At 37.0% G+C, this 26,493-nt stretch overlaps 1 protein-coding gene across 1 annotated transcript in view; it reads right to left on the reverse strand.

Annotated features, from left to right (window-relative positions):
* Positions 1-26,493, reverse strand: part of ITGAE (integrin subunit alpha E) — a 258,148-nt gene that overhangs the window by 122,816 nt on the left and 108,839 nt on the right. Inside the window, exons 6-10 of the mRNA XM_053705219.1 lie at positions 20,978-21,045; positions 16,947-17,082; positions 10,041-10,177; positions 6,558-6,698; positions 3,158-3,376 (exon numbers count right to left, since the gene is read on the reverse strand). Coding sequence (XP_053561194.1) covers positions 3,158-3,376; positions 6,558-6,698; positions 10,041-10,177; positions 16,947-17,082; positions 20,978-21,045 — 701 coding nt within the window. The remainder of the gene's footprint in view (positions 1-3,157; positions 3,377-6,557; positions 6,699-10,040; positions 10,178-16,946; positions 17,083-20,977; positions 21,046-26,493) is intronic.

Genomic DNA, 26,493 nt, shown 5'->3' on the forward strand with positions numbered 1-26,493 from the left:
TTGGGTGTGTTTGTGGTGGGTTTTAATGTTGGTGGGGGAGTATTGTACTTTTTTTACAGGTAAAAAAGCTGATTACTTTGGGGCAATGCCCCGCAAAAGGCCCTTTTAAGGGCTATTCGTAATTTAGTATAGGGTAGGGCTTTTTATTATTTTGGGGGCTTTTTTATTTTATTAGGGGGATTAGATTAGGTGTAATTAGTTTAAAAAAACTTGCAATTATTTTATTATTTTCTGTAATTTAGTGGGGGTTTTTTTGTACTTTAGATAATTTTAGTTAATTTTAGTTAATTGTAGTTAATGTAGGTAATTAATTTAATTATAGTGTAGTGTTAGGTGTAATTGTAATTTAGGTTAGGTTTTATTTTACAGGTACTTTTGTATTTATTTTAACTAGGAAGTTATTAAATAGTTAATAACTATTTAATAACTATTGTACCTAGTTAAAATAAATACAAACTTGCCTGTAAAATAAAAATAAACCCTATGCTAGATACAATGTAACTATTAGTTATATTGTAGCTATCTTAGGGTTTATTTTATAGGTAAGTATTTAGTTTTAAAAAGGAATAATTTATTTCAATTTAGGTAAATTATATTTAAGTTAGGGGATGTTAGGGTTAGTGTTAGACTTAGGTTTAGGGGTTAATACATTTAATATAGTGGCGGCGGTGTAGGTGGGGCAGATTAGGGGTTAATAAATATAATGTAGGTGGCGGTGGTGTAGGGGGAGCAGATTAGGGGTTAATAAATATAATGTAGGTGGCGGCGAGGTCCGGGAGCGGAGGTTTAGGGGTTAAACAATTTATTTAGTTGTGGCGGGGTCCAGGAGCGGCGGTTTAGGGGTTAAACAATTTATTTAGTTGCGGCGGGGTCCGGGAGCGGCAGGATAGGGGTTAATAACTTTATGTAGGTGGCGGCGGTATAGGGGGCGGAAGATTAGGGGTTAATATGTATAATGTAGGTGGCGGTGGGCTCCGTGAGCGGCGGTTTAGGGGTTAAACAATTTATTTAGTTGCGGCGGGGTCCGTGAGCAGCGGTATAGGGGGTAAACATATAGTATAGTGTGGGTGTTTAGTGACAGGGTACCAAGAAAGCTGAAAAAAATCCAAAGAGCAGTGAGATCGATGACTGTTAGTTAACAACAGTCCGCTGCTCATCGCCCCGTACTTGGTGCTCGGCTTTTTGACAGCTTTTTTGGTAACTTTGGAGAACGTATTCAGGTCCGCGGCAGCGATGTTAGGCGAACTTAGGCGAGCGTATTGGTTCCGTCAAATGCAGGTAAGTTGACGGCTTGATAAATAGAGGCCTTTATATCAGCCCCAGGGGTTTTTCAGTTATGTTCTCTCTCACATGTGAAAGTTTGTATCCCAGAGAGTTTTATTACTTTCTGGAAGGCATCTCTCATCTCTCTGGGATTTCCAGGTTCCTCCCCTTTTCTTAGAAAATTAAATGAGTTCTGCCCCTGTGAAGTCAGCTTTATAGTCAAAATTTGTAAAATCAAAATTCTAAATACATTGCTGTATACAAAATAAAAAATAGAAAGTGCAAAGTTTAAATGTAATACAATTTAATCAGTGTAAAGTGATATAAAATACAAAGCACAAAGTGTAAATGCAGCAGAACTCTCGTGTCATACAGTTCTATATTGCACTGGGCTTGTCTCTTCTTCAATACAGAAATAAAAGGAATACCCCTTGGAGAAGTAAAGCAAAATCTGCCTTTAGAAAATGTCACTAGGGATCTCGCAGTGTTGAAGGATCATTTTAGAATATCCTACCTAAATAAAGAGGACTATCAGGGCCTTACTTTTATGCACACCCAATTTATTTTTGATTGTTAAGGACATATTTCAAATTCCAGAGAAGTGTTTTTGATTCCTTATCAACTGTATTGGGGTCTTGGATATTATCAAATCCATTTTATGCCAGTATATCTTCAAATGTGAAAGTTAAGTAAAAGAAAATTGAGTTCAGTTGGTAACATATTTTGGTTTGGATAACAGGTGGAGTACTCATTTTTTTCCCTCAATCGCTAACTGTACTCAAAGTTAAAAATGAATGCAGCGGCATTGGAGCGCGCATTATATGTTAGAAGTATAAAGGTAGCGTGCCACTTAAAGACTCAGGCAAGCTAACTTCAGGACTTCGGGTATCGAGACTGCGTCTACGTATTCTCCCCATTCAGGGCTAGATTAGGAGTGGAGTGGTATTCTGCACTCCTGCGTGTGCATTACACACATTAACACACACACACACACATGTATATATATATATATATATAAAATCATATACATATATATTTACAGTAAAAACACAGTCCCCATTCAGCTTAAAGGGACAGTCTAGTCCAAAATAAACTTTCATGATTCAGATAGTGCATGAAATTTTAAACAACTTTCCAATTTACTTTTATCATCAAATTTGCTTTGTTCTCTTGGTATTGAAAGCTAAACCTAGAAGGTTCATATGCTAATTTCTTAGACCTTGAAGTCCGCCTCTTATCTAGATACATTTTGACAGTTTTTCCACCACTAGAGGATGTTAGTTCATGTTTGTTATATAGATAAAACTGTGCTCACGCACATGGAGTTACCTAGAAGTTAGCACTGATTGGCTAAAATGCAAGTCTGTCAAAAGAATTGAAATAAGGGTGCAGTTTGCAGAGGCATAAATACAAGGTAATCACAGAGGTAAAAAGTGTACTAATATAACTGTGTTGGTTATGCAAAACTAGGGAATGGATATTTAAGGGATTATCTATCTTTTAAAACAATAAAAATTCTGGTGTAGACTGTTTTTTTTTCCAAACACACCACACCCCCTCACTTTAACCCCTTATAACTGCTCCATGCATATTTTAAAAAAAAAATCAATAAAGATGCTCATTATTTTATTTTAGAATAATGAACTGTCCTCTTTATTTTGGGGGCTATTGAGGCACATTTATTTTAATTAACCAAAAGTCTGACCTCTGGTTAATTGCGTTAAGCACAAAGCTAAACCGTAAGCTTGCACCTTTACTGATGCACGTTAAAATAGCGCTCCACTCGCCCATAATGTCTTATTTTTTTTTTTTTTTTTACATTCTTACTCTACTGTAAGGCATATACAGTGTTTACTATTAAAAACATACATATGCACTATACACATTTACAAACCTGGGAGGGAGAACTGCGGGGACCATGTTTGTCACTGTTATATATATAAACACTTCCAAAAGAATATGGATTTTCAAGATGGCCTTCAAGGGGAGCTCCAATTGCAACATCATGGTATCCATCTTGATTAATGTCACCAATATTGGCTATAGCATATCCAAATCTGGAAAAGGCATAACTGTGTTGCTCCAGAATCTTGTCAACATCTGAAAATTTGTTCTGTTGGAAAAGGTATAGAATTATTCAGCATTCGGAAAGACTAAATTGCTTGTTTACTAGAATTTTTATCCGATCGCACATAAAAACGATTAAAATATGACAGTTTTAAATCAGTGAAATAAAAACAAATGCAACCCCTTGATACATTTTTGCGCCTTGTATTTTTACCTATTGGGTTATCCAAACCCAAGATGCCCATCGCCTACGTATTCATACATAAACATTCACATTCCCTATGCCTGTCATGACAACGCCCTTGTATTCTTAAGATATCACTACACCCTTTGATTTCTAACCAAACTGGCTCCATATGAATACTGAAAACTCAAACAACTCCACCTTTTAAAAAACATCTATGCTGAGGTACTAAAAAATATAATTTTACATTGTGGATATAGATTGGCACTATTTGGATTGGAAAGAACTGAGAAAGCTGCAGATTTAATATCTGGCTACCAATGAAACTAGAGTTTTGTTGTGTGGGCGGGTAAGTATGTAAAGCTGAAAACGACAATAACATATTTAATTAAGCATTGTATAAACAACAAAATTGCAATGTACAATTATTATTTATATTTCCTACATTTTCTGTAATCTACCAGAGGCTGGAGTAAATGTGGGAATATTACACAGTGAATTGCAGGCACTGCATGATGGGTAAAATGATATGTGATTTCTTATTGGCCACAGGAAAGGAGATCACTTCTCATCAACGAGCTCTGAAACAGCGAAACTATGTGGAAGTTTAAAATGCTTTTAAAATATTTATTTTGTTTGCAGATTTTTAATTGGATTTAACAAATGATATGTTATGCACATATATAATTAATTGTATATAGTTTTATATTCAGTCAAGGGCATAAAGCATATAAAAATACTTATAATGTATATTATCTCTGACTGTATCATAAAATCCTGGGTATATTTATTTAATAAATAAAGTCAGAGTCATGGACAAACAGCATATAATGCATCACTGCACAGCTACTCGCAGATCATGGCTGCAACATCAAAGATATGATGAGCTTTATAAACCTACTCTTACATAGAGGGTGGAGATTTATGAAAAGTGCGAACAGATATATTTATCATTGCACAAGCATTTCACTAGAAATGCTTGTGCAATGCCGCCCCTCGCGCGGAAACAGGTGTATACGGCCCCATTCGGGCAGTGATAAATCGGTCCCCGAATCTTAATTGCCTACTGCGTGAAATACTATGGTCGAGGTACATTAATGTCATAAAGACTATCACTATTTTAACATGCACATATTTTTTTGCAAATATTAAGTTAAAGGGACAGTGCACTGTAAAATTGGTTTCTCCATAATGTGTTTCCAATTACTTGTTTACTAGCTGAATGGTTTAAAAAGATTTTTTTTCCGTTTGGTATATTTTTGTTTATGAAATAGCTATCTCTGCTAACTGACACCACAATCCAATACAATGGGCTGACCCGGTAGGGAGAGAATGCCTCATTATCTTATCTGTCTAATTATTTACATAAAGGGGACGATTTATCAAGCTCCGTATGGTCGCAAACCTGCAGGGGACGGCATTACACCAGCAGTTCACAAGAACTGCTCGTGCAATGATAAATGCCGACAGCGTATGCTGTCTGCATTTATCAATGAGCAGCAGACATGATACGCTACATCGTATCATGCCCGCTCGCACTATGATAAATCTACCTCAAAGTCCTCATCTTCTTTATTATTGTTTGCTAAAGATTTTTTTCAGCTAACCAGAGTAAGTGCGTTGTGAACAGTTATCCTTCAGCTACTGTCCCCTGCATGGTAAAAAATAAATTAGCCAATCAGCATCATATGTGCTTAGTTCACACTTTGCTTTACTGTGATCTTGTTAGATTTCACAATAATGTTGCAATATTTCATAGTATACTTCCTTAAACTGAAGAGGAAAATAAAGTGACTGAGCCTGCACATGCCATATGTGCACTCCCTTGAAAGTTCCAGGACAAACTTCCTGAACCTGATCCTGGGCTGCATAAACATATCTTCCTATCTCCTCCCACACACACAAACACAGGAATGAAGGCAAGTAACCTGACTGTGGCCAACAAGGGACCTAGCTATGTTATATTATTTGTTAGGATGCGTTTTTAGCAAATACGAGACAGCCAAACACTGAGGATTAAGCTACATTTTATAAAAGACAGGCAGGTTTTAAATAGAGATATGGGTAGAATAATAACACTTACATTATAAACAAACATGCCTTTAAAATTTGTCCTAGCAGCTTTAATTTCTGAGTTATGCTGTATAATTTTTATGCAAATCTATGCTAATGAGCATAACCGGTATTTTTTTCAAGAAAGGTGGCAACCCTAGGTGTCAGTCAAATAATAATGTCACTAGTGACCATATGAGAAGGATTGAAATGTTTTTGACTACTTACACAAACCTGTTTCAGTCAGAATAAACTAAATAACTCATCTAATTATTACAATCAGTTAATGCAAACAGGCATTGTTATAATGTGGCCCCTGTGGAGTTTTACAGTGAGCATAAAAATACAGTGAAATATCTCTCATTACTAAATCAGTAACATACGGACAACCCCACATGGCTTTTAATAGAACAAAATGTTAAAAAGATGAGGCTAAATAAAGTATGTGCTGACAGCTTTGTTTGGGCATGTTAAAAGTGTATCTTACTATATATATATATATATATATATATATATATATATATATATATATATATAGCATAGTATATATAGTATTTATATATATATACTGTATATATATATATATATATATATATGTACAGTATATATATATATATATATATATATATACATATTGTCAATGGGATTAAAGTTTTTATATAAACTATATATAAATAAAACTAATAAACATGGGCATGGTGGAATCCTATCATGTAAACTCCATTACAAATGGCATGAGTCTGCTATCTTACTATCATCACATTTATTTTGTTCCATGGTGTCCTATTTCATCTTATAAGCAAAGAAACACATAAGGCATACTGGTGACACGCATACATGGTATGCAGCATGAATATACATTTGGCAGAGCTGTGAGTTTTAATTAATCTAGCCCAAAAATTCATATTTTAACAATTTGCCCTAATCTGGATCACAGAAAATATTTTTATAGTTACAGTATTTATGGTAAGTACTGACAACTTGATTTTACCTCTTCAGTCAGCTTATAAACATAAACTCTTCCTTCTTCTCCCTTGACATGATAGAAAGGAGCAGCCACTAGCAAGAAAACTAGCCTCCCGTCGCCCCTGACATCCAGAGAGCAGATTTCAGAACCAAAATAGGATCCAAGCTGTATTGTAGAAAGCAAAGAACACAAAATGTGTTAAAGATGTTTATTTTAGTGTTCTAATGTTTGTTATAGTAGCACAATCGTGATTAATTGTGTTATGTATGCTATAAATACAATGTTACACTTCCAACTAATTATATTCAGACAGTTCCTATTGTACTGAGGTATTAGAAGAAGTATATTATATTTATGTGCATCTCACTCACTCTCTCACTCTCTCTCTTTCTCTCTATTTCTCTCACACTTTCTCTCACACTCTCTTTCTCTCTCACTAACTCTCTCTCTCCTCTCTCTCTCTCTCTCTCTCTCTCTCTATATATATATATATATATATATACTGTATCTGCATGGTACTTTAAGTTCTCTCTACCTAGTTTTTCAGGAGCTTGTAACTTTGGATTCTTTAAAATGAGTCAGTTTTATGGGTACTCTCAGTGACTAGAAAAGCTGCAGTACTTTGCAGTATTTGAAGTAAATTGATTAAGTATTTTTAGAATTATTTAATTGTCTAGTAGGGGATTCTCTTTGCTTATTGCAAAAAAAGAAAAGTGCACTGAAGATATGCAGATGTTTGTAGCATTGTACTCCCAGATATTGTATAGTATGTCTTATTACCCACATCATGGTTATATATAAGAGGAAGTCAGACTATACACACACACGTTATACTTTATTTAGGTACTTCATAGTTTCTATATCTATGATAGTTAGATACTAAAAAGACATGAAACCTAATTTTTTCTCTATCATGATTCAGATAGAGCATGCAATTTTAAGCAACTTTCTAATTTACTCTTATTATCAATTTTTCTTTATTTGAGAAGCAAAAATGTAAGCTTAGGAGCCGGCCCATTTTTGATTCAGAACCTGGGTGGCACTTGCTGATTGGTGGCTAAATGTAGTCACCAATAAGCAAGCCCTACCCAGGGTTCTGAACCAAAAATGGTCCGGCTCCTAAACTTACATTCCTACTTTTTCAAATAATGATACCAAGAGAACAAAGAAAAAATGATAATAGGAGTAAATTAGAAAGTTGCTTAAAATTGCCTGCTCTGTCTGAATCATGAAAGAGGAAAAACTTGCAGATCAATTTGAAAGGCGTCAAAACCAATCAAATAAAAATGTCCAAAAATCATGCCATAACTAATACAAAAGAGTTTTCTGATAGGTTGACACACAACAGTTCTTTACATGCAAAGCCCTGAAATAGTTTAGAAGGAAATTAATATTAAGCGCAGAGTGGATCACCAAACTCCTGAAATACCTAGGGGTCCCTTAAACCTGAAAAAGTTTACATAGATAACGATGATCTTTGATGTCATGAAATGGTCTCAGATTTGACAACACAACGGACCATCATCACAACTTCCGGTTTTCCTCTTTACTTAGTATCAGGGTTGTTAAATAACATCTTTACACTAACAATGCTAGAGCTGTACCCATTATTTAAAAGCAGAGATTATCCTCCTTTCCATATGTGGGTTAATTTGTTAATGATTACTGCACAAATTTTTGCCGATCTACATTTCCTATTATTAAATGAGTATCAAGTAGGTTAAATAACTGTCATTTTCATCAAAAGTATGTTGTTTTAAGAGTTATGTCTTCTAAGAGAAGATATTCTCCTCTCACCAATGAATAGCCTTGCTAGTATTTTGGCAGAGATAGCTGCAGATATTTAAAGTTCTTCTCTTACTCTAAACCTAGCATCCAGTAGTTAGAACCTGACCTTTAGTTACCATGGCTAATGTATTAAAGGTAACCCTATCATTTAAATAACCATGCTTTTTTTCTTTCAAGTAGAGACATGAGCATCTCTATGTAAAAAGGAAGATATTTTATTAAAGATTTTTTTCCAGCTAACCAGAGTATGAGGCCCATTTATCAAGCTCCGAACAGAGCTTGCGGGCCCGTGTTTCTGGCGAGTCTTCAGACTCGCCAGAAACAGAAGTTATGGAGCAGCGGTCTAAAGACCGTTGCTCCATAACCCTGTCCGCCTGCTCTGATGCTCGAGTACGATCGGGTTGAGTGAAACCCCCCTGTTGGCGGCCCATTGGCCGCGAGTCTGCAGGGGGCGGCGTTGCACCAGCAGCTCTTGTGAGCTGCTGGTGCAATGCTGAATACGGAGAGCGTAATGCTCTCCGCATTCAGCGAGGTCTTGCAGACCTGATCCGCACTGTCGGATTAGGTCCGCAAGACCTTTGATAAATAGGCCCCTAAGTGTTCTGTGAACAGTTAGCTTTCAGCTACTCTTTACCTGTCCTCTGCATGGTGACAAATAATTAGCCAATCAGCATCATCAGTGCTTAGTTCACATTTTGCTTTATTGTTTCAATATTTCATAGTATACTTCCTTAAACTGAAGAGGAAAATAAAATGGCTGAGCCTGCACATGCCAGATGCACACTCCCTTGAAAGTTCCAGGACAAACTTCCTGATTGGATGCTTAAAAGTCCTTTACAAGAGGATGTTGTTGAGGAAATCTTGAGGAAAAACATTTTTATTTTTTTACAAAGAGATATATTCGAGTCAGTGTTTTACTAATACGCTGCATCACTTTCAAGCATTTCCGTATATATATCTCACTATAAGATTAGGTTAGGAGCGCTCTATAGGACTGAGCAACTTTCTCTTAGAATCCAGCAAGCACATGAAAAGCTAGGTGAAAGCTGCCAGTCTCACTAATTGTTAGGCAGTTTGTCAGAACATTTATTAAAAATGACTGAGATGAATAAGCTGCAAAGAATAATATGACGTAACTGGTGAAAGCCATTTCTGAATTTGAGTGTCAGAAAATGTATACAGTAAATGTGTATGTCTGTATGAAAGTGTTTCTGAAAGATGTATGGATACATTGTGTGCATGTGTTAATCAGAGTACTTTTCTCTGACTTTCTCTGAGTACTTTTGTAAGTTAGGGCCCAATGATTAAACGTTTGCCGGCATGGAGAGAAATCATACAATATTGTTGGGATTTTTTAGCATTATATTGTAATGTAGGTGTGACTAAATTACACACAGGACCTTGCATAGCAAAATTAACAGCTCTCAAGTTAAAATTTGCCTTTATAAAATTATCTGAGGGAACTCGCAGTACTGATGAGATTTTTTAGATAATCTCGCCAGAGTGGAGGGATTTAGTTCATCAAGCTCTCAGTGTTGATATTATCTGTGACTCTGAGTGTAAAATAAAGTAATGCCATTTAATTGCTACACAGCTGACATGCTTAGATTGGCACAAAAACTAACTAAATATGCCCCTGGTTGCAACATAGTGATACGTCCTATGCTTCAGCTTCTATAGTTCTATTGTTAAAATATTGAGACTTAAATAAAACTGTACCTGTTCACCCATCAACTTTTGGATCAGGTGGTAAGTTGTGATGTCTTTTTCAAAAACTAGGACTTTCCCAACATTGCTGTGTCGTGGAGCTCCCCCAATGTAAAGTTGTGGATCTTGTATTGTGGTGACACTATATCCTTAGCAAAGGAAAACATGAAAAAATAAAACAATATAAAAAAAAATATATAAAAAGAATGTTTAACATTCAGGTTGTCCCAACGTTTATTTACTAAATATTCAATTCTAAAACAACCTTAACTCCCTTAAACAATAAAATATATGTGACAGTTTGAGAGTCTTACTATCCTATATACATATATTTTGAGATAAAACATGGACAATAGCACCATCTATTGGTACAATGTGAAGCTTTTTTTTTATTTTAAAACACCACACATTCTGTTTAACAGAGCAGATTTCAAATGATAACTAATATGAAAACTATGAAAATATAAAGTACAGAAATCGTTATCATAAAAAATACAGCATAGCCTAGAATGGAAAGAATACAGTGGCCTTATGAGATGACATCACCACAGAGGCAGAAATTGTTTAATCATAAAAATGCACTGTCCAAATAAAGTCCAGTAACTACAATTAGTCCTCTTTGCTTTGCTGATCACAGATCTATTGTTTGTTTTTGCATCTCTATTCATTGTTTAACCCCTTATTTCACTGGGATATTTAAATCTCTACATGTTCTCATTATTGTATAAGTTTGATTTATTCTCTTCTCATTTAATCTTTTGGGCAGACTTTTATCCTTTTTTTTCTTTGGTAAAATGACTTTATCTGTTCCAATTTGTGCATAATCTCAAGAGGAACATGCTCCAGACAGCCCTGTTCCACAAGATCATATGTTCCTGACTATTCTGTTACAAATTTCAGCATATTTCTAGGACCTGGTTTGTCTCATGTAATAACTGCCTTGCCCTTTGGATCAGCATGCCAATTTTTAACCCTTTGCTGCCTGTTCCAACAATTGTTCTGTTTCTGGCCAGATCATAAAGCAAATGAATGAGCTTGCAGAGGCTTCTACTGCAAAACCATATATTATCCATCTTGAGGTCAGTGTTTCCGTCTATAACAGTATTTCATATTATGAATATAAATCTATAAGATTTGGTACTAGTATTGATCTGTTTCTACTCTGTAACTAACAATTGCAGCATTTTCAGCAATGGACTCCATAGTAAAGCCCATATTCAGACACTACACTGAGATCCTCACCAAAATGTTGTGAGATTTACAGAAAAATATAACCAGAAATGAAAAACATTGCTTTGATTGGTGTTAACTCAAACACTGATGATACATTGACCCTCATATAAAAATTATAATGAATTGTTTCCCGGTGTAATAACATGCCTGATCATGGGCATCAGCAGACATTTTTCCAGGGGGCAATAATATCCGTGGCAATTTGTGAAGCAGAGTTGCTCATTTAGCTGAACATAATTTTAAACATGGTAGCTCATTGGTGTCAAAAGAGTGACTTAAAGGGACAGTCTACTCCAGAATGTTTATTGTTTAAAAGATAGATAATCCCTTTATTATCTATTCCCCAGTTTTGCATAACCAACACTTATATTAATACATTTTTTTACCTCAGTGATTTCCTTGTATCTACGCCTCTGCAGACTGCCCCCTTATCTCAGTTCTTTTGACAGACATGCAGTTTAGCCAGACCGTGCTGGCTCTTAAATAACTCCACGGGAGTGAGTACACTGTTATCTATATGACACACATGAACTAGCGATGTCTAACTTTCAAAAATTGGCAAAATGCACTGAGATAAAAGGCAGTTTAACAGCTTAGAAATTAACATATGAGCCTGCCTAGGTTTAGTTTTCCACAAAGAATACCATGATGAGAGCAAAGCAAATTTGATGATAAAAGTAAATTGGAAAGTTGTTTAAAATCGCATGCCCTATTGGAATAATGAAAGTTTAATTTTGACTAGACTGTCCCTTTAAGTGGGTGCTTAGATATAAGGCAGGATATGACAAATATGATTTAAAATATCTATGAGACAGCCAAAAAATAAATTTTGGGGGCTGCAATATGATGAATAAATATTTTACACACATAAACATACAAAAAAAAAAAAAGTGCCAGTACTCTGATTGATTTATTGTGCTCAGTATCTATTATATTGACATACATTACAAAATGTACTTACATTTTTAAAGAATATATGGGGGGGGGGGGCAGAGAGGAGAGAGAACAGAGGTGGAGAGCACAGAAAGGGGGAAAACTGAGAGCAGACAGGTGAGGGGAGGGGAGTGAGCAGAGTGTGGGAGAGAGCAGAGGGGGAGAGAGAACAGAGGAGGGGGAGAGTGAACAGAGGAGGAGAGAGAACAGAGGGGGAGAGAGAACAGGAGGTGGAGAGAGAACAGAGTTGTAGAGAGAACAGAGGTGTAGAGAGAACATAGGGGGAGAGAGAACAGAGGGGGAGAGAGAACAGAGGAGAGGGAGAGAGAGTGAACGAGGGGGAGAGAGAGTGAACGAGGGGGGGAGAGAGTGAACAGGGGGAGAGAGTGAACAGAGGGGGGGAACAGAGGGGGGAGAGGCATCTAAGTGACATCTCAGATCAAATGCATGGTATGGTAATTCATGGAAGCTGTATGTTTATACAAGAAACTTTTGTAAACGTATGGGGATATTTAAGGAGTGTAAAAGTTTTTAAAATAAATTCTGTCACTCTTGTGAACCATTCATTGTGACCACTTTTATCGAGGAGGTGTTTAAAGGCAAAACAAATGTCAAACATATGAACAAAATCAGTACCTTTATATGTGTAGTTCCCTCCCTCTCCTTTTGTACTCCCCCTCTCTCTCCCCCTTTGTACTGCCCCTCTCTCTTTCCCTTGTACTCCCCCTCTCTCTCTCCCTTTGTACTCCCCCTCTCTCTCTCCCTTTGTACCCCCCCTCTCTCTCTCCCTTTGTACTCCCCCTCTCTCCTTCCCCTTGTACTCCCCCCCCTCTCTCTCTCTTTGTACTCCCTCTCTCCCTTTTGCACTCCCTCTCTCTCTCCTTTTGTACTCCCGCTTTCTCTCTTCTTGTACTCCCCCCCCTCTCTCTCTCTCTCTCTCTCTCTCTCTCTCTCTCTCCCCTTGTACTCACTCTCTCTCCCTTTTACACTCCCTCTCTCTCTCCCTTTGTACTCCCCCTCTCTCTCCTTTTGTACTCCCCCTCTCTCTCTCTCCCTTTGTACTCCCCCTCTCTCTCCCTTTGTACTCCCCCTCTCTCTCTCTCTCTCTCTCACCTTGTACTCCCCCTCTCTTTTTCCCTTTGTACTCCCTCTCTCTCCCTTTTGCACTCCCTCTCTCTTCCTTTGTACTCTCTCTCTCTTCCTTTGTACTCTCTCTCTCTCTCCCTTTTGCACTCCTCTCTCTATCTCTCTCTCCCTTAGTACTCCTCTCTCTCTCTCTCTCTCTCTCTCTCTCTCTCTCTCCCGTTGTACCCCCTCTCTCGCTCTTCCTTTGTATGCTCTCTCCCTCCCTTTGTACTCACTCTCTCCCTCTCCCTTTGTACTCCCTATCTCTCTCTCTGAACTCCCCATCTCTCTCTCTGTACTACCCATCTCTCTCTCTCTCTGTACTCCCCTCTCTCTCAAATTGTACTTCACCACTATCTCTCCCTTTGTACTCCCCCTCTCTCTCTCTCCATTTGTACTCTCCCTCTCTCACTCTCTGTACTCCCCCTCTCTCTCTCTGTACTCCCCCTCTCTCTCACCTTGTACTTGCCCTCTTTCTCACCCTTTATACCCCCTTTCTCTCTCGCTTTGTACTCCCTCTCTCCCCCTCTGTACTCCCCCTCTCTCTCCCCTTGTACTTTCCCTCTCTCTCAGTACTCCCCCTCTCTCACCCCTTGTACTCCCCCTCTCTCTCTCGCTTTGTACTCCCCCTCTCTCCCTCTGTACTACCCCTCTCTCTCTCAGTACTGCCCCCTCACTCTCTCCTTTTATCCCCCTCTATCTCTTAATACTCCCCCTCTTTCTCTCTCCCTTTGTATTCCCCCCTCTTTCTCTCCCTTTGTACTTCCCCTCTCTCTCTTCCTTTGTACCCCCTCCTCTCTCTCTCCCTTTGTACCCTCCTCTCTCTTCCTTCATACTCCCCCTCCCTCTCCTTTTTTACCCCTTATCTCTCCCTTTGTACCCCCTCCCTCTCCCTTTGTTCCCTGCTCTCTCAATTTCTACCCCCCTCTCTCTCTCTCTTTCTACTCCCCCTCTCTCTCCCTTTGTACTCCCCCCTCTCTCTCACCTTTGTACTTCCCCTCTCTCTCCCTTTGTACTCCCTCTCTCTCTCTCCCTTTTACCCCCTCTCTCTCTGTACTCCCCCTCTTTCTCTCTCCCTTTGTATTCCCCCCTCTTTCTCTCCCTTTGTACTTCCCCTCTCTCTCTTCCTTTGTACCCCCTCCTCTCTCTCTCCCTTTGTACCCTCCTCTCTCTTCCTTCGTACTCCCCCTCCCTCTCCTTTTTTACCCCTTATCTCTCCCTCTCCCTTTGTTCCCTGCTCTCTCAATTTCTACCCCCCCCCTCTCTCTCTCTCTCTTTCTACTCCCCCTCTCTCTCCCTTTGTACTGCCCCCTCTCTCTCACCTTGTACTTCCCCTCTCTCTCCCTTTGTACTCCCTCTCTCTCTCTCTCTCTCTCTCTCTCTCTCTATCCCTTTTACCCCCTCTCTCTCTGTACTCCCCCTCTCTCTCCCCTTGTACTTCCTCTCTCTCTCTCTCTCTCTCCCTTTGTTCTCCCCCCTTTCTGTGATTCCCTACTAATACCCTAACTCCACACATATTCTACACTATGGTGAATCTATTAAATTGTGTTTGCTAATACACACCTAATGGAACTGTGTTTGCTTTTGCTAAGCACTAAGGGCCTGATATTCAAAAGCTCGCTGGCATGGAGAGAAATAATGCAAAATCTTTATGATTTCATTAGACCTTATATTGTTATTTAGGAGTCTCTGAGATAAATGCCAGTTAAGTCAAGGTCTGGTGTGTGTGTGAAAAGTATATTCACACTAGAACGAATAAAACCCTTTTAGTGAGGGCTTAGTTCCTATGATTGGATTTAGAAGCTTATGTGATAGTAAGACAACTAGGGAAAGGATATAAAATATATGATACTAGTCTTGAGAAAGGCCCAAGCTGTGGGCCGAAACGCGTTGACAACTATATGGTGAGCTATATTTCTTGATTTATCTACACTTTTAACAGTATTATACTATGTTATGTTTCTCTACCCTTAGGTTTTGAGGACTTCCCAGCATTTTTACATTGTCATTTTTGTTTTGTTTTTTGTTTCTGTTTCTATTTTTGCCTTGGTACTGAGGCTTTTGAACTGTTTTTCGATTGGAATATTAGGACCCATTGGAGGACAAGAGACATTTTATATGGACTTATTTATTCATAATTTTGGATATTTTTTCAGGATTGCCATAACGCCATCACTATTTGATTTGTATGAACTTTGATTTGATTACATTTATTTTCAGTATTTACATATCATCCACGTTTAACAATTGCCCACTCCCCCTTATATTGTTTATTGATTATTGATTGTTTATTTATTCGCATTTTTCACTACACATTTTTAGTCTATGCGATTTGCTATGTGATTTGCTTTTTTCAATTCTTTGAGACCACATGATATATTTTTTGAGACCACATTTTTTCACTAGATTGTGTACACACTAGTTTATTTTGATCACATTTTTTGATCGATTTTGATTTTTCACTGCGTATCTTTTCACATGATTTTTTATGATATTTTGTTGAGCTACATACTTTTCTGCTTAATACCATTCCACCAATCTGTTCAAACTGTTTAATTTGCTTAATCTGCTTAATCTGTCAATTAGCATTTATATAACCATATGGAGTAGAGGGTCTCTCTATATATCCACTACAGATTACTCCACTTTATCCTAGAGGTCAGTCTGCTGGGTGACTGTGATTGATCCCAGGCTGCTTCTATTGCACTGATTGAAGTGCTTCCTGAATTGTGAGTTTGCATTAGCACGACTAGATCATATACATTGTGTTGAACAAACAATATTGGGCCATGTGGCGCATCTGTCTCTCTCTTGTTTTGTATATCATCTCTATGGGATCCTGGCCGGGTTCTTTACAGATTGCTGCCTAAAGACTATTCTATATCAACTCACTCCTTAGAGGCCCTTCAATTGTATTATTCAAATTATTGGAATACTACCAACTGTCTATATTTTGTGTGTGATATATACATTAATAATTGATTTATAATTTTTGCTTAATTGATTCGTGATATATATATATTACTATACTAGGTTTGATATTTGATCACGCTTTAGGGCGCCCCCTATTTTTTGGAGTAGAGGGTAGTATAGTCTAATAACGTCTACCAATCTTTATATACAACCTTGGGGATATTCTGCCTTTGGAGGGACCAATCCCCTTGAATTTTACCCAATATATTTTAATTGTCTTATTATATTTTTTATGTACCATGGATCCATGTTTATAGATTTAAATTGTGTTTGTAATACATTGTATCATATATTTTATATCCTTTCCCTAGTTGTCTTACTATCACATAAGGTTCTAAATCCAATCATAGGAACTAAGCCCTCACTAAAAGGGTTTTATTCGTTCTAGTGTGAATATACTTTTCACACACACACACCAGACCTTGACTTAACTGGCGCTCCTCTCTAAACCTCTCTTACAATAGTACTTCCTCTGTGGGTAGTGGGGGCCCACCTTAGATAGGAGCAATAGGTCCTTTAAGCGCTGTGAGTGCAACACATTTTTGAGCCCTGAGATAAATATTATTCAAATTAAAATTTGTGTTTTTAACATTTTTTCGGGGCCTCTCCATACTGACGAAATGTTTTACATTGTTGAAAAACAAATGTTCTTACCTAAATATCCATAATTAGCCATCTTTGCATTCTCTTCAGTTTCATTGAGAAATTTCACGTTATCTAACTGAGTATTTGCAAGAATCAACCCACCAGACCAATCAAATGCTCCAACTGCTCCAAATACCAGAGATTTCTGTGTTGGTGAAGAAGAGAGTTAATAGTTATTTGTTAACAGAAGCTAAAATGTTTCTGACTCAATATATTTTTAGCAGGCTGTTCTTATAATCTCAATAAAGGTACAGGAAGGTGAGCATAGATCTCCCACATTGATTCATTAAAACAGACACATAATAACATAACAAAAGTGACATTGGGGCTAAATTATGAAGCTCAAAATGGAGCTTGATACTCCTGTTTCCGTGCGAGCCTTCAGGCTCGCCGTAAACAGAAGTTATGAAGCAGCGGCCTTAAGACTCTGAGGCTGTGGTCTACAATCCGCCCAATCCTATACGATTGGGCTGATTGACACCCCCTGCTAGCGGCCAATTGGCCGCAAATCTGCAGGGGGCGGCATTGCTCAAGCAGTTCTGGTGAAAGTGAGCATATTAAGTTTGGGACTTTCTTTCTTGCATTGCTAACTCTACTAGAATATAGAAACTCCATCTCCCAGTTTCATGCTATTTGTCACATTATCCTGGCGCTCCAGAACATATTGGTGGGAGTTCAGTGCCATTTAAGAGAGGTGAGTTAAACCAAGATTTGAGTGAATAGTTAGTTTGGTGGATCTATATCTATGTAATATAATTGATTATAGAATCAGTGGTGAGTATAGCATAGGTCTGGCACTTATACCTACATAAATTCTGTATTGGTAGTCAGAATAATCCTAGGTGGGGCTGACTGGTAGTCACGGTCATGGGCAGACTATGGGACAAGAGCTGTTGTTCCTATGGCAAAGCGGAAGCTTTCTCAGATCATACTGATTTCCTAATTACACACTTAGGGGTAGATTTATCAAAGGTCGGGCGGACAGGATATGCTGTGGCGGATCATGTCCGCCCGACATCGATAAATGCTGCCAGCATACGCTGTTGGCATTTATTATTGCACAAGCATTTCTGGTGAAATGCTCGTGAAATGCCGCCCCCTGCACATTCGTGGCCAAACGACCGCTATAGCAGGGGGTGTCAATCATCCCGATTGTATCCAATCGGGATAACTGCTTAAGACCGCTGCTTCTTAGCTTAGGTTTCAGGTGGACTGAAACTTTGGGGATAGATTGCAGCATCTGCTGCTTGATAAATCTACCCCTTATTCTACACTATGGGGAATCTATTAAATTTTGTGTGCATATTTTGTAGGCATATCTCCTTCTCATCAAGAACCCTGCATAGTGAGATAAATATCTTTCAATTTAAAATTTATGTTTCTAAAATGTTTTGGGGGCCTCTCCATACTGACAAGATGTTTTAGATAATCTCATCTGAGTGGCGAGCTTTTGAATATCAGGCCCTAAGCCTCTTTCTGTAAAGTCTGACAATGTCAGCACACACTTTTGAAGGACTTATGCATCACTCATTCATGCAGATAATTGGCCTTAGAATTGTAAACTGCTCTCTTCAATACAGACCACATTTTCAATTTGATTCAAGTTCAGAAACTGAGATGGCCATTATAAAAAAACACTGATTTTGTGTTTCTGACACACCGTTCTATTTACTTACACCTAGATTACGAGTTTTGCTCTAAACAGAGTGCGAAAAAAAAATCTTCTCACAGGCGGTCTTACTCTCAATCCTATTCTGTACCCCTGAGAGACAATACTCTGAATCCAATGATTTAGGACTGAATTGATCCAAACATCTTTGAAAAATTATAATCTGCCCCCTACCAGCTGAGCTGGAATGAGGGCCGCACCTTCATGCGGACTTGGGGGCTAGCTTTGATCTCTTAAATGGCTTGGATTTATTCCAATTTGAGGAAGGCTTTCAATTAGAAACAGTTTCCTTTGGGGATTTGTATGGGAATTGCCCTTAAAAGGGCATTTAGCTCTTTTCCAAAAGCCCAAAGCCCTAAAAAAACAAAAAAACTAACACTAACCCCAGAATATCTATGTTTTGAACAGCCAATAGGATTTCAGAAGCTCTCATCCTATTGGCTGATTTGAATTTGAAGAATCAAATCAGCCAATAGGAATGCAAGGTACGCCATTTTGAAACGGCTACATTGCATTAAAGCTTCAGTGTACGGCGGTGACCGTATGAAGAGGACGCTCCGCACAGGATGGCTCCGCTCTGCACCGCCAGGATGAAGATAGAAGACGTCCCCGAGATGGATGAAGGTGTCATTGCCTGGATGAAGACTTCTCGCCGCCTGGATGGAGATGGATGTCCAGACTTCAGAACCGTGAGTAGATATTCTGGGTTAGTGTTCGGTTTTTTTGTTTTGTTTTTTGGGTGGGTTTTTTTTTTTAAATTAGGGCTTTGGGCTTTTGGAAAGGAGCTAAATGCTTTTTTAAGGGCAGTGAAAAAGAGCTGAATGCCCTTTTAAGGGCAATGCCCATACAAATGTCCCTTTAGGTTGGGTGGTGGGTTTTACTGTTGGGGGACTTTGTATATTTTTACAGGTAAAAGAGCTGTTTATCTTAGGGCAATGTTTATTGTAGGCTAGTGGTGTTTTTATTTTGGGGGGCTTTTTTATTTTTATAGGGATATTAGATTAGGTGTAATTGTTTTTATGTTTGATAATTTTGTTTATTATTTTTCGTAATTTAGTGTTTATTATTTTTTGTAATTTTAGATTTTTGAATTTTTTCATAGTGTTAGGTTTTTTAAATTTGTAATTTAGATTTTTTTAATTTGTAGTTTATTTTATTTTATTAGAATAGTTATGTTAGGTTAATTTATTGTTTAATATTAGGTTTATTTTTTATTTTTTATTTCATAGGTTTTTATTAATTTTAAGATAGTTATATTGTAATTTTAATTTAAAGTTAGGGGTGTTAGGTTTAGGGGTTAATAGTTTATTTATTGTTTTGCGATGTGGGGGGCTGGCGGTTTAGGGGTTAATTGTTTTATTTAGTGGCGGCGATGTGGGAGGCCCGAGGTTTAGGGGTTAATAACTTTATTATAGTGGTGGCGATGTCGGGCAGTTGCGGAATAGGGGTTAATAACGTTATTATAGTGGCGGCGATGTCGGGGAGCGGCAGAATAGGGGTTAATAAGTTTTAAATAGTGTTTGCGATGCGGGAGGTTGGCGGTTTAGGGGTTAATAGGTAGTTTATGGGTGTTAGTGTACTTTGTAACATTTTAGTTATGAATTTTGTGAAACATTTTTGTTGTGCAAAACTCATAACTACTGGTCTCAGATGGAGGTATGGATCTTGTCGGTATAGGCTGTGATGCAAGCATTTTAGCCGGACCGCACAACCTGTAATACTGGCGCTATGAAAATCCCATGTAAAAATGTCATTTTTTGGAGTGCTGAATGGACGTTGCAGTACAGGTTAAAATGCTTGCGGTATAGCTATACCCACACGACTTGTAATATTGCGTTCCTGCCATTACGCTGGAATTGCCATTTTTTCAGCGTTTAAAGCCGTAACGCAAAACTCGTAATCTAGGTGTTAGTTATTTTTTTTAAATATCCTTTTGAGGTAGAAATTATTTTTAAAAGCAGTGTTTTCTTATGATTCTTTACAATGTTTGAGCAATTATTGTGTTAAAATGAAATAATACTTGTTTGTTTGAGACAAATATTAAAATCCTTGTTTGTGTTTTTTTTTTTTTAATCATAACAGTACAAAAAAACATAATTATATGTACAATTCCATGCCACCATGTTTATATTTGGATGCCTGCAAATTAGGCATCCAAATATAAACATGGTGGCATGGAAACAATGATCTATGAGTTGACAGATTCTCTCACAGCAAAATGAAGACATTTTATTTTGATAGTATATACAGGATATGTGTTTCTATGTACTGGATTATGTTGCATAGCATTTCTAATGGGCTGGACAGAATATGAATGCAGCTTTGAAATGCTCCAGTTCAGATACATATCAGACATTAATACCTCTCCTACCTCATCCTTTAGATGTACTGAAAAGCCAATCTCTGCTAAGTCAAATTCCAGAGCATCACCTTTAGTTCCTGTAAAAAAACAATAATAAATCTGGATTAAAACACCATTACTAAAAATACACTAAAGAATGCAAGGCCTATTGAAAAAAACATCACTCTAACAACCTACTTGAAGCAAGATCCTATGAGACCCACTAGTGATCAGGACTGTATAACAATGCTACAGAACTGTCACTATGAGCAAACAGGGAGGGGCTGTAAGGTGTCAAGTGAGATCCTTTCCGTTTTAGAGAATTTTGCCTTGTGGGAGACATGTAGGGGGTGTTGCTTGGATGCTATGTGGAATTGCTCTTAATGCATCATTGTGCACTTTGTGGTGTTAAACTTTAGATTCCAGTCATTTGTCCAGAATTCTAATTTTTTCATATCACTTCTCATTTGATCCACCCCCATGGAACATCAACTCTATTACAAATGTTTGCATCATCAGCAAACAGACATAGCGTTCCCTGTAGCCATTTGCTGAAATTGCTGATAAACATGTTAAACAAAACAGGCCCCAGAACTAACCCTGAGGAGCAGCACTAGTTACCATCCCCTCTGTTGAATGTACTCCATTTATTAAGACACTCTGGCCTAGATTATAAGATAAGCGCAATTGTGAGGTAGTATTTTTTCCTACTACAACCCATACTACAAGTTGAGTGTTACAAGAAATATTGCAACCTTTCTTTCCCGAGCTCACAATAATGAACACTCCCAATACTTTCTATGATGCATGCAAAGAGGAAGCTCACACTTTTTTTTACAAGTTTATTACAAGTTCATGGTTAACCATTGCACACAAGAGGGATTTCTATTATCGTGTAACTGCTTTTCCAGAGTGTTAAGCTATGGTTAATCAATCACACTTCTTAGAGACTATGTTAATACAAGTAAAAACTTAGTCTGAATGAGTCCTGATTGGATAATAAATATCACGTTACTGCAGATCTTTCTTTGATGACCATTGAGTTTCAGATTACCTTTGCTTTGCAAAATGGATGCTGAGTTAGCTAATTTGCTGGCTGTTGGACAGATTTGTGTCAACAGAATCATATGTGTAAGGCATCTTGCCCAGAGGCACAGGGAGCATGCAATACTGAGGCATGTAGTAAAATAAAATAAAACGTAAAATACAATTTATCTCAGAATGAGAGAAATGTATTAGCAGAATTAAAGAAAAAGAAAAATATTGTTATTAAACCAGATGATAATGGAGTAGGTTTTGATGCGCAATACATAAAAGAGGCCAAAAGAGTGATCAGATGACATATTAAATTGCTTTAGATCCAACAAAGAAATTCACTACGAGATTAAGAAATATGCTAAATGAAGCAAAGGAGAAAGGCATGTTAAATAAAAATAAATATTATTTCCTACTCCCAAAATATCCTAACATTACAATTTTTTATTACCAAAAATACATAAAGATTTGATAATCCCACCAGACAGGCCAATAAAGGGCTAGATGACAAGTGGTGCACTATTTAACGCTCCCACACAAGCATTAACAGGCCAAGCCAGATTTCCCGCAATGCTATTGGCTAAGAGAAATGTCACCTCTCTGCCAGATAGCGTTTTGCCAGTGGGCTGCCTTAGCAGCTCAGTGAAGGTGATCGCTTGGAACAAATAAAGGAGCTTTTAGCATGAAGTATTTTAAACTTTGTGAATGAAAGTCCCCTTTATTTATTCCAATGGTAAATCCTAGTGTTTCAGAAACTATAGGATTTACCATCACTTTAACTGCAAAGGGCTCCAATACATGTATAAATACATAAATTCATATGTACACATATATAGGTATATATATATATATATATATATATATATATATATATATATATATATATATATATATATATACATACAAACATATAAATCTTTAGAGATGTATATGTATGCATCTCTTTGTTAAAGTCCTTTGGCTGCCTTTTTTTTCTAACACCTGAGACCTCATATCTTTGAGCCCAATATTTTTTTAATTATTTTTTTAGATTATGTTATTATGAGTAATAGCATAAGTGTACTTTGTAATGTATTTTTGATGTGTTTTGTGATACTTTTTTGTTTTGTGAAACAGTTAACCAGAGCTCTACGGACACTCTAACCTGACGAGTGTTTACTTGAATTGCGCTCAAACAATCGTGTTCACTTTCAACTTGTAATATGAGCGATAAACACAACACACGCAAACACCCATGATAAACCCCTTATCGTTGCGCTCCACTCGTAATCTGGCCCAATATCAGGTATAGATTTGATAACATCTAATCTTTCACAGTACATTGATAGATTTTTACAAAAATATATAAAAACATTACCATCATATCATAAAGATACTACAGATGCACTTCAAAATTTACATAGACTCAAATGGGAAGAGGGCTATATTTTAGTTTCTTGTGAACTGTCTTCTCTCTATTCCAACATAAGGCATGATTATGGGATTAGTGACATTGACATTTTTAATAGGTGATAATGTGATGAGTTTACATTACATTTATATTAAATCAGAATTACTTTCCCATCAATTAAATCAAAATGAAAAGCACAGCCATGGGTACAAGGTTTGCACCCAGCAATAAAAATCTCTTTATTTGGAAGTGGGAAAGAGAACACATGCTGGCTGTGAATCGTTTACTATACAAAAGATATATAGATGACATTTTAATTATATGTAAAGTGGTATAGAATAATCAGAAGAATTCCTAAATATTATGAATCATTATGAGGTGGGATTAAAATGTACCCATACCTATAGTTGAAATAAAATTACTTTTCTATATTTATATATACAAGCTGTTAATGGCAACCTTGAATTGAAAACCCACCTTAAGACAGTGTTTGTTATATACAAACAAATTGCTGTCATCTAAACTGGTGGAAGGAGAAAATCTAATTGGATAATGCCTAAGGGGTACATTTATCATATTTCGAGCGGAAATAATTCGCTATAACGAATCATGTCCGCCCGACATCCCTAAATTCAGACAGCATACGCTGTCTGCATTTAACATTGCACAAGCATTTCTGGGGAAATGCTTGTGCAATGCTGCCTCCTTCTTACTAGCGGTCAATCAGCCGCTAGCAGGGGCTGTTAATCATCCCGGTCATTTTGTGTTGGGATGATTTCAATCTACCACCTAAAAGGTGGGGGACAGAATAAGGAGCAGCGGTCTTATGACCGCTGCTTATTAACTTCTGCTTCAGGCGAGTCTGAAATGATGGGCCTCCGAAGCTGCATCTGCTGCTTAATAAATGGAGCCCTAAGAATTAGAAAGAACTGTTTTTTAATAGAAGATTATGAGGAACAAGGGAAAATCTTTAAATATAAATTTTTGAAAGAGGGTATGATGTAGAAGTGGTTATGGAGAGAGGGCTAGAATAAAAGATAGGAGCAAACTTCTGGAGTATAATAAAACAAGTAGAGAGGAGAATTCTGAATCCAATTGGATATATGTCTACTGATTACAGACTATAATTGTGATTTTTAATGTGCTAAATAAGATTAGTAGTGAGCACTGGCATCTGGTACAAACAGATCCTAGTATTGTATATAGACAAGAAAAAAACCCTTGAAAAACAAGTGAGTTTATTAGAAAACAAAGATAGGAAAGTAGGAAAACATCCAAGGTAGGGAGCTGAGCATTTTTTCCTGATGTAGGGTGTGTAAATTTAGCAGTAAACAAAAAATGCATATAGGGGATGAGTTTTCCATTAAGGATACTATCAGGTGCCAGGATAAAGGAGTAATATATCTCATAGTGCTCCTGTAAAAAAGCAATATATAGGAGAAACAATAAGAACCTTAAAGGATGATAAGGGAACATTTGTGCAATATTGAAAGGGGAAATTAAGATGCACATGTACGGTATATAGTATTTTTCAAAAATTCATAAAAACATCTAAAAGAGTTTCTAAGATATTGAAGGCTGCCTCTTATCATTTTGCAAGTTTTTCACTTAGATAATGCTAATTCATGTGTGTCATATAGATAAACATCATGCTCACTTCTATGGAGTTATTTATAAGTCAGCACTGATTGGCTAAAAAGCAAGTTTTTTGTTTTAAAGAACTGAGATAAGGGGGCTGTCTGCAGAGGCTTAGATACAAAGTAATCACAGAGGTAAAAAAAATGTATTACTATAATAGTGTTGGTTATGCAAAACTGGGAAATGGGTAATAAAGGGATTATCTATCTTTTTAAACAATAAAAATGTTCAAGTAGACTGTCCCTTTTATTTAAAATGATGTTCCAAGGTAAACAACATATCATTTTAGCATGTGATGATTTGTTACATCCTATGACATTTAGACCTAGGACTTGTGTTAAAAATCACTGCATCAATGATGACATGTTTTGCATATGCTATGTCTGAATTGCTTTGTCAGCTATTTGTTTAAAAAAAACAAAAAACATTTAATTCAACAAAGGATACAACGAAATCAAAGAAAATGTTATAATAGACGTAAACTAGAAAGTTGTTTAAAATCGCATGTTTTATCATGAAAGAATAAAATTGGTTTTATTTCCCTTTATGCTACTTTTCTCAATTTAAACATATTTTCTTTATAAAAAATACAAATACATTTTATATTCTTTGTATGATTTAATATATTCAATTAATATTAAGATCAAATAACATTTATGTTAAATTACCAGTATAATTTATTGTAATATTTTTTTTTTTTTTTTAAATCCATTATCAAAAATACAACCCTACAAATGTAGGACATAGTAAGTTCAATATTTACAAATGTATGTTTACTAATATATTTAAATGTGGTTTTGCAAAAATGTATACTAGAGTATAATTCTAAAAAGTATGTACAGTTATATCAGGCTGTTAACACTATACACACTATAAAATAATACAAATAACAATAAAGTGACGCTTCTGAAGTTACACCTGAAGAAGCTCTCTGACAAATTTATACAACAAAATCTAGAATGATAGCAGGAAATGCAACTTTTCCTTTAAAAAAATCATTAAAAACTGACATGTCCTGTCCCATAAAGAACTACTGCACATATAAGACCTAGTCACGTATTTATTGTTTTTCAGTTGCCTATCACTTTCCTAAACGAAAAAGATGGTTGGTCCCTGGTTCACTACGGAAGAAAATGATGCCCTGGTGTGAAACCTAGAACCACATTACTCTCGCTTATTTGGTGACCAGAAGAGGTTGACTAGCTCTGTAGTAAAGTCTGTCACTGGGAGTCTGTCACTGCTGCTGTTAATGTGGTGGCAGGCAAACAGAGGATTTTCTTGCAGGTTAAGAGATTGTGCGGCATAAAAACTAATGACCAACATAAAGTTACTGTCATGGATGTAAGGGGTGGTGGCCATGGGGGAGCTTGTGTGGGGGGTAAGCTTAGGGATCACAACCACCTGCCTTCACACTCTATGAGGTGACTTAAAGCATAATAATTTGTTTCACAACCCCTTCTTCACCTGCAATATGGTTCCCTCC

Source organism: Bombina bombina, chromosome 3 (assembly GCF_027579735.1).
Source record: "Bombina bombina isolate aBomBom1 chromosome 3, aBomBom1.pri, whole genome shotgun sequence".
NCBI classification, from domain to species: domain Eukaryota; kingdom Metazoa; phylum Chordata; class Amphibia; order Anura; family Bombinatoridae; genus Bombina; species Bombina bombina.